Consider the following 9,418-nt stretch of genomic DNA (forward strand, 5'->3'; position numbering starts at 1 on the left):
CTGACAGAGCCACCCAGGTGCCCCTCCAACTTTCTATGTTAAATTCAGAAACTAGAAGGAGTTTTATTTCCTGCATAGATTTTGTACCAATAATACCTATAGTAAAACCTATTTTGTAAAAGATTCTATGATGTAACTTAACTTATATGTCAATTTCTTAATAACTCCATGAAGCTTTAAGTACAAGAGTGAACTTACTTCGACACTGGCATACTTGCACATGGAACATTTAAAGGGTTTCTCGTGAGTGTGTTTATAACGTCTGTGTCGGACAAGTTCTCCACTGGTGACAAACGCCATATCACAGTCACCACACTTGTAGGGCCTGGTTCCTGTAAAATCCCATATTTATCCTATTAAATGAGACTTAACCACAAGTTTTCCTAGGAATTTATAACCTATAAATGAGCCTCAGTTTCAGAACACTTTAAAAAATTAAGAGGCCCTTTAGAGCATAAGTATCCTAGACATATACAAGAAAAATCTTTTTAATATTTGATGTTTTTAGGCAAAATTGAAGACAAAACTAAAGTTGTTAAACCAAACACATTATTTTGATGTGCAAACAGGTGGACTCACATTTATGTATAAACTTTAACACTCATCCTTAATGGCAAATATCCTTCTCAGCTGGGCTTACCTGTGTGGGTATTGACATGATTCCTCAGTAGAGTGACGGTGCGGAAAGCTTTCAGACAAAGGTGGCACATATGGGGCTTTTCAGCCGTGTGAATTTTCATATGACGATTAAAACTTGAAATTCGAGAAGAGGTGTACATGCAGATATCACAGCGGAAGGTTCGTTTTACTTCTGCAGGAAGAAAATACAGAGTTCACATGTTGATAAAAATCTTCCTTGAGATGTTTAAATTCCACTTCGATACATCAAAGTAACTCAGCACTTCTTTCTTTTTTAGAATAATGTGGTAACCCAATGAAAGACATTCCATGCAAATGGTACCTGGAAAAGCTGGGGCAGCTCTAGTAATAGATAATAAAACAGATGTAAGACAATAATTGTTACAAGAGACACAGGATGGTTACTCAATCCATCACATAAGTAGAATAATTATAAACATATATGCGCCTAATAACAGAGCCCCAAAATACCTGAAGCAAACAGAACTGAAGGTAGAAAGAGGCACTTCAGTAACAGCAGGAGACTTCAATACTCTACTATTTTTTAAGAAGATTTATTTATTTATTCCTTCATGAGGGACACACACAGAAAGAGGCAGAGACATAGGCAGAGGGATAAGCAGGCTTCCCATGGGGAGCCTGATGTGGGACTTGATACTAGGACCCTGGGATCATGATCTGAGCTACATGTGAGACAAGAGTCCATCAAAATCCTAGAGGAGAACACAGGCAACACCCTTTTTGAACTCAGCCACAGTAACTTCTTGCAAGACACATCCACTACGGCAAAAGAAACAAAAGCAAAAATGAACTATTGGGACTTCATCAAGATAAGAAGCTTTTGCACAGCAAAGGATACAGTCAACAAAACTCAAAGACAACCTACAGAATGGGAGAAGATATTTGCAAATGACGTATCAGATAAAGGGCTCGTTTCCAAGATCTATAAAGAACTTATTAAACTCAACACCAAAGAAACAAACAATCCAATCATGAAATGGGCAAAAGGCATGAACACTAATCTCACAGAGGAAGACACAGACATGGCCAACAAGCACATGAGAAAATGCTCTGCATCACTTGCCATCAGGGAAATACAAATCAAAACCACAATGAGATACCACCTCACACCAGTGAGAATGGGGAAAATTAACAAGGCAGGAAGCCACAAATGTTGGAGAGGATGCGGAGAAAAGGGAACCCTCTTACACTGTTGGTGGGAATGTGACCTGGTGCAGCCACTCTGGAAAACTGTGTGGAGGTTCCTCAAAGAGTTAAAAATAGAGCTGCCCTATGACCCAGCAATTGCACTGTTGGGGATTTACCCCAAAGATACAGATGCAGTGAAACGCCGGGACACCTGCACCCTGATGATTATAGAGGCAATGTCCACAATAGCCAAACTGGAAGGAGCCTCGGTGTCCATCGAAAGATGATGGATAAAGAAGATGTGGTCTATGTATACAATGGAATATTCCTCAGCCATTAGAAACGACAAATACCCACCATTTGCTTCAAAGTGGATGGAACTGGAGGGTATTATGCTGAGTGAAGTAAGTCAATCGGAGAAGGACAAACAGTGTATGTTCTCATTCATTTGGGGAATATAAATAATAGTGAAAGGGAATATAAAGGAAGGGAGAAGAAATGTGTGGGAAATATCAGAAAGGGAGACAGAACATAAAGACTCCTAACTCTGGGAAACGAACTAGGGGTGGTGGAAGAGGAGGAGGGCGGGGGATGGGGGTGAATAGGTGACGGGCACTGAGGGGCGCACTTGACGGGATGAGCACTGAGTGTTATTCTGTATGTTGGTAAATTGAACTCCAATAAAAAATAAATTTATTTAAAAAAAAAAGAATTAACATCGATTCTTTTCAAAGTTCACACAGAAAAAGTAGGACACTTCCTAATTCTGGCCTAATTGGCCGGTATTACTCAGATACTAAAGCCAAAGACACCAAAGGAAAACTATGAAGCAACATCCCTTATATATATATTATTTTTTGCCTTTTTTTTTTCAAGATTCCTTATAGATGGAAAAATCTCCACTAGAATATTAGCAAACCAAACTCAGGAGCTTATTAAAAAGATTGTGCACTGAGACAAAATAGAACTTATCCCAGGAATTGGAGGGTGGTTCAACATACGACAACCAATCAGTGCAACACACCCTATTAGCCAAAGGAAGGGGAGGAAAAGCACCATCATCTCAATAGAGTAAAAAAACCGCTTCACAAATTCCAGCAGTCTTCACAATGCCACACCCAACAAACTTGAAATGGAAGGTTTATGGGTTGAATTGTGATCCCCAAAAAGATACACTGAAATCCTAAGGGTAAGTATCTGTAATTGGGACCTTACTTGCAAATAGGGTCTTTGCAGATGTCATGAAGTTTAGATGATCATATTGCATGAGGGTGGGTATGACTGGTGCCCTCAGAAGAAGAGGAGAAGAAACACAGGTAGAGACACACAGGGAGGGAGAATTTTATGTGACAACAGAGACCAGAAATACATCCGTAAGCCAAAAATGCCATGACTGTGACAAGGCCTGAAGCTAAGAAAAAGCCCAGAATTCTTCCTAGAGCCTTCCAACACCAGGATCTCAGACTTCCAACCTTCAGGACTGTGAAAGAACATATTCCTGTTGTCTAAGCCACCCAGTTTGTGGCATTTTGTTGGGGGCGGTGCCAGGAAATGAATACAGGTACCCATTAAAAAAAAAAAAAAACAGGCAAAGGATTTCAACAGACCTTTCTCCAAAGACTTACAAACGGCCAATAAGCACATGAAAATATACCATCCTGCAGTTAATTTTTCACCACCTTCCTACATCATTATTAGCATCATGGAAAAATGCAAATCAAAATCGCAATGGGATAGCTCTTTATAGCCACCGGGATGGCTCTAATATTTTTTTAATGGGAAATAAGTGCTGTAAGGGCTTGGGGACACTGGAACCCTCCCACATTGCTGGTGGGAGTTTAAGTTGGTGCAGCTGCTGGGGGAAACCGTGAGTTCTTCAAAAAGTCAAATATAGATTGACCACATGACTCAGCAGTTCCATTCCATTCCTAGGCACACACTCAAAAGAAGAGAAAAGAAGTGTGCAAACAAAAACTTGTACGTGAAGGCTCACAGCAGCATTACTCACACTGAGTAAAATGTAGAAACAGCCCAAATGGTGATGGATGGCTCGGAGCATAAACAAAACCTGCTATATCCACATGACGACTGACCACTCAGGGATGAAGGCATGAAGCTCTGATAAATGCTAAGTGAAGAAATGTGAAGGCCACATTTTATGTGTACGAGTCCATTTAGATGAAGCGTCCAGAAACGACTGTTACGTGGGTACACTTCTCTTTCTCTCTCTTTTTTTTTTTTAGATTTTACTTATTTATTTGAGAGACAGAGAGAGAGAGAATGAGCACAAGCAGGCGGTGCAGCAGAGGGAGAGGAAGAAGCAGGCTCTCCACTGAGCAGGAAGCCCTACTCAGGGTTTGATCCCAGGACCCCGGGATCATGACCTGAGCCGAAGGCAGATGCTTCACCAGCAACTGAGGGCGACTCAGATGAGCCCTCCAGACGCCCCATGGGTACACTTTTCTTTGGGGGATGAAAGGAGCCTGGAATTAATGGGGATGGTTGCACAAAACTGTGAATAGATTAAAAATAAAATGAACTAGGAACTGGGAGTTTGGGGGGTATGTTCTCTCGATTTAAATATATGAGAAGCATCATATATACGCATATATATTAGAGCAAAGACTGCAAACTCAGCCACCTGAAGCCAGACACCATAAACCTAAATTAATGACTCGAACCACATGTAAGAGCAGTCAGTGGTAGTGTGACTTTCGAAACTGAGTCACCTTCCAGCCCCAGCTACCTGTTGCTGGGAGGAAACAGCTGGGTGTTGCCAGCTGGGACTTTGTACCAATGAGCTGGAAACGGAGATCTGGGTGGGGGTGGGGGTGGGGGTTGAAACTAGGATTTTCTAAGAAGCTAAACAAGTGATTTTTGAGGGTCACCTTCACCCCGTAGCTGCTGCGATGCAATCTCAATTTTAATATGACTTTAATTGAGCTTCACCGTCCTTCCAAACCTGGCCTCATCTCCCTCTTTGAGCACCCATGCTCGGGGCTCTCCTGATGCCGGAGAGTTGCCCACCCTCTCTGAGAAGCCACACACTGCCGGGGCTGCCCCCACAGGCCACTTCCTGCTGCCTGGAATGGTGATCCCCAGGCTTAATGGCTTCTGAGTCCTCTTCCCTGGCTTCACCTAAGCATCGCCTCCCTGGAAGATGCCTCTGCTGCCTTCTGGACTTCACTCCTTCTCCTGGCCCCGAGGCCTCGCTCTGGCCTCCATCAGCCTCGCACCATCCCTCCACCCCAAGGGGCTGCAAACCAGAGGCAGGTCAGGGGTCCACCTTCTACGTTCCTACACAGCACTTTGCAAGAATGTTTTTCCTCTGTTTTAAAACCCCTTGTATCCGAGACACAAACTCTTTCAGATTTGACTCACAACACAGGACACTACTTTAAAATTTCTCCCATTTTCTGGCATTTTGAAAGCAACTAAAAGTCAACCACATAAAATTTCAACCACCATCTCGTTCCTCTAAAGGGAAACAGCAGCCCCCTCATACCCATGGTTGCCTAACGCTAAACGAACTGGCCTACCCTTCGCCTTTTTTTGGACTTTTGTAGAATTGGCTTTTTCAACGTGTCCTTGACCGGATGCTGGTTTTTCTTCTTCTTCTTCCACGTTTAAGTTTGAAATGGTCAGAACGATTTCGTCTCTTCTTTCATCTCCCGGCTTTGCCTCCACAAAAAAGAGCTGCTCTCCTGCTTGTACATCGAATCTTCCTTCGGCTGGCTGCTGGTCCTCCTCCTGACCTTTCTCGAGCTAATGGATAAAAGTGAGTATTCAGACAAATCCTCTACTATTAATGACAATCGACGAGACTCTGCCTTGATGAAACCATGGAATACATAAAGAAAGACAAGAATGAAGGAAGCACAGAAGATCATCTCTTGCACCCAAACACCATAATTATTAAGTAGCCAGGGTTTTGAGAACGAAACCAACACTGTTCTTTTAAAAACGCAATGCATCTTGCAGCCTTCTGACTGGCATAACTTTTTAGACTCTTGGAAAAGAACATGAGGTCTCCCAAGATTTTCCTATGGCAGTCTCTTTACTCTTTACTGTTTACCCTTTACTTACTTTTATTTCAAAGGCCATTTCTAAACCACTTGTTCATACCTAATATCACATAAAGGGCAACTAAAAACCAAAAGCAGTCTGAGCTTTTTTTCTCCATGGAAAGGGTCTGTTTATTAAAACCCACCATACCTTGACCAATCCGGTGCTTTCAGCCGGGTTCACCACAAGCTTACTCTCTTCACTGGCCACGGCCACACTGCCCTCCAGAAGGTGCAGCTTCATCACCTCTACCTCCTGCAGGGAGTACACCTCCTCCTGGATGCTAAAGGCCATGCACTGCTGGGAGCCCTCGCCCAGCCACAGCAGAGACTGCAGCCCACCGCTGGCCTGCTGCACCATCACCTGTACCCCTTCCTGGTGCTGCGGGGTCAGCCAGCTGATGTCTTGCTGCTCCACATCTTCGGAGAAGTGCACCGTCTGCAGGGTCAGAATGTGCTTCTCGCTCTCCTCCGTGGTGACCGGCAGCTCCTGCTCGGCCTCCAGCACCTTGGCCTGGAGGGGCCCGTAGGGGCGCTGGGCTTCCACGGCCCCATCTCTGGGGCTCAGGTGCTCCCTCCCCCTGCACACTCCACCTTCTTCCTCCTCTAACAGGATTTTTTCTGGTATCAGCTCCAGTTCTTTGATTTGGGTAAACTGCTCAGGAAGGACAGAAATCTCAGTCCCCGCCATTGTGACGTGGCCTGTTTGAGAGAGAAGAGAGCAGTCTTGGTAGGGCACAGTGCGATTTGGTTAAGGCATGACAAGGTGCTGGCCTCCTAGGAGTCAGGACTAAGTTGATTTGACCTAGGCATAGGAGGGACTGGGGCTAAGCAGAGTTTAGGCAAAAGCAGGAGTTAGTCCAGAAGATTCTAGAAATAATAGGTTTGGGCCTGAGTAGGCTTCTGGGAAATAGACATTCTAGGCTTAGCAAGGTGGGGCCCCAGCAGGGTCTGGGCCAGTGCACACTGCCAGACCTAAAAAGCTGGGGCCTGAGTGGGCTTGCATCAAATGCACTAGGACTAGCAAGGGGGCGCCCCTGCAGGATCTGAGCCAGTGCACGTGGCCAGGCCTGAAAAGCTGGGGCCTGAGTGGGCTTGCAGCAAATGCACTAGGACTAACAAGGGGGCGCCTCTGCAGAATCTGGGCCAGTGCACGTGGCCAGGCCTAAAAAGCTGGGGCCTAGGAGGGTTTTCAGCAAATGCACTAGGACTAGCAAGGGGGCGCCCCCTGCAGGGTCTGGGCCAGTGCACATGGCCAGGCCTAAAAAGCTGGGGCCTGAGGGGGTTTTCAACAAATGCATCAGGACTAGGACTAGCAAGGGGGCGCCCCAGCAGGGTCTGGGCCAGTGCACACTGTCAGGCCTAAAAAGCTCGGGCCTGAGGGGGTTTTCAGCAAATGCACCAGGACTAGGACTAGCAAGGGGGCGCCCCAGCAGGGTCTGGGCCAGTGCACACTGCCAGACCCGAAAAGCTGGGGCCTGAGTGGGCTTGCAGCAAAGGCACTACGACTAGCAAGGGGGCGCCCCTGCAGGGTCTGGGCCAGTGCACATGGCCAGGCCTAAAAAGCTGGGGCCTGAGTGGGCTTGCAGCAAATGCACTAGGACTAGCAAGGAGGCGCCCCTGCAGGATCTGGGCCAGTGCACATGGCCAGGCCTAAAAAGCTGGGGCCTAGGAGGGTTTTCAGCAAATGCACCATGACTAGGACTAGAAAGGGGGAGCCCCTGCAGGGTCTGGGCCAGTGCACATGGCCAGGCCTAAAAAGCTGGGGTCTGAGGGGATTTTCAGCAAATGCACCAGGACTAGGACTAGCAAGGGGGCGCCCCAGCAGGGTCTGGGCCAGTGCACACTGCCAGGCCTGAAAAGCTGGGGCCTGAGGGGGTTTTCAGCAAATGCACTAGGACTAGCAAGGGGGCGCCCCTGCAGGATCTGGGCCAGTGCACATGGCCAGGCCTAAAAAGCTGAGGCCTAGGAGGGTTTTCAGCAAATGCACTAGGACTAGCAAGGGGGCGCCCCTGCAGGGTCTGGGCCAGTACACATGGCCAGGCCTAAAAAGCTGAGGCCTAGGAGGGTTTTCAGCAAATGCACTAGGACTAGCAAGGGGGCGCCCCGGCAGGGTCTGGGCCAGTGCACATGGCCAGGCCTGCAAAGCTGGGGCCTGAGGGGGTTTTTAGCAAATGCACCAGGACTAGGACTAGCAAGGGGGCGCCCCAGCGGGGTCTGGGCCGGTGCACACTGCCAGGCCTAAAAAGCTTGGGCCTGAGTGGGCTTGCAGCACATGCAGTAGGGTAGGACTAGCATGGTAGGGCCTCTGCAAGCTTCCCACCATTACCTAACTCTAGATTGCGCACCCTCTGCGCCAGCGGCCTTGGGCCCACGGCATCCAGCTCACAGAAACTTGGCTGAGCAGCCTTGCAACCCGGATGGCGCACCCTCAGAGCCCGGGGCCCCCCCACTCCCGGTCCCTCCCCGGCCCGTCCCTCCACACCAAGCCCGGGCCTCTCCCACCCGCCCCAGCCGCCCGCCCACGCCCACGGGGAGCAGCCTGAGTTCTGCAGGGGGCTGGAGTCTAGTCCCTGGGGCGGCCCCTCACCCGGGAGGCGTGGCCTGGGCGCCCAGCCCACCCGGTCTTGGTGGCCTCCGCCTCGCGCCGCGTGCTGCCCGCCGCTGCCTGTCGCCCGCGAGCCGCCTGGGTGCGAGGGTTAAGCGCAGCAGTGCGCAGGCGCGGGGTGGGAGAGCCGGGGGTCCACGTGCAAGGGGCGGAGCCCGGGAGAGGGGGTAATGGGCGATGGGGGAGCTCAAGGGGGTGGGGCACCCTCAGGGGGAGCTGAGACCTGAGGAGGATGGCTATGGAGGGGAAATGGGGGGGCCCTGCGGGGTGCACAGGGACCTAGGGGATGGATGTGGAGGGAGTGTAGGGGCACCGGCAGGGGGCGCTGAGATGGAGGGGGATGCCTGCGGAGGGGACCTGCAGGGGGCGCTTAGAGACCCTGGGGGCAGATGGAGGAGGGGGGAGCAGAGGGGGCACGTGCGAGGGCAGACAAGGTGGGGGAAGTGCCAAAGGAGTTTGAAGGGTGGAGGGGTGGAGGGGCGGGGGGGGGGGTGGAGGGGCAGGGGGGTGGAGAGGAGGGAGCCCTGGAGAGGCCGGTGGGCGTGAGAATGGCAGGGAGCCCAGGACACGGGTGGGGGTGGGAGTGGAGAGGAGAAGTGGGGAGGCGGAAAGGGCGCAGGGCTGAGCGGAGCAGGGGAGGAGCAGGGCGCGGAGGGCAAGGAGGGTGGGGCGTGGGGGGGGGCTGCAGTCCAGCTTTGGTCTTTCCCAGAGCTTTATTTTTTTTTTTAGTATTTGGATGTCTTTATTTTTTTTTTAAATAATAAATTTATTTTTTTATTGGTGTTCAATTTGCCAACATACAGAATAGCACCCTTGCAACGCACTTCCCCAAACATCCGCAGCTGGGTGGGAGAAAGGGGTTGGGGGGCACGCCGCGGGACTGGTCACAGGCCCTGCCTCTTGTGCCGGTTGCACCTCTGTGCATGCTTTTTCATGGAAACTAATAATTTTGATGGTC

At 49.4% G+C, this 9,418-nt stretch overlaps 1 protein-coding gene across 5 annotated transcripts in view; it reads right to left on the minus strand.

The window, feature by feature from the left end:
• The window catches only part of CTCFL (CCCTC-binding factor like), a 30,410-nt gene extending 21,868 nt beyond the window's left edge, over window positions 1-8,542 (minus strand). Inside the window, exons 1-5 of one of the 5 annotated variants that reach the window (XM_025470493.3) lie at window positions 8,443-8,542; window positions 6,004-6,554; window positions 5,328-5,553; window positions 641-811; window positions 199-332 (exon numbers count right to left, since the gene is read on the minus strand). In XM_025470493.3, coding sequence (XP_025326278.1) covers window positions 199-332; window positions 641-811; window positions 5,328-5,553; window positions 6,004-6,543 — 1,071 coding nt within the window. In that variant the 5' untranslated portion in view covers window positions 6,544-6,554; window positions 8,443-8,542. Of the gene's footprint in view, window positions 1-198; window positions 333-640; window positions 812-5,327; window positions 5,554-6,003; window positions 7,025-8,181; window positions 8,289-8,442 lie in introns of those variants that run through there. The other 4 variants (XM_035705829.2, XR_007405565.1, XM_025470494.3 and 1 more) reach the window with 4 other exon arrangements.
• Between the last annotated feature and the right edge of the window lie 876 nt (window positions 8,543-9,418).

Source organism: Canis lupus, chromosome 24 (genome assembly GCF_003254725.2).
Source record: "Canis lupus dingo isolate Sandy chromosome 24, ASM325472v2, whole genome shotgun sequence".
NCBI classification, from domain to species: domain Eukaryota; kingdom Metazoa; phylum Chordata; class Mammalia; order Carnivora; family Canidae; genus Canis; species Canis lupus.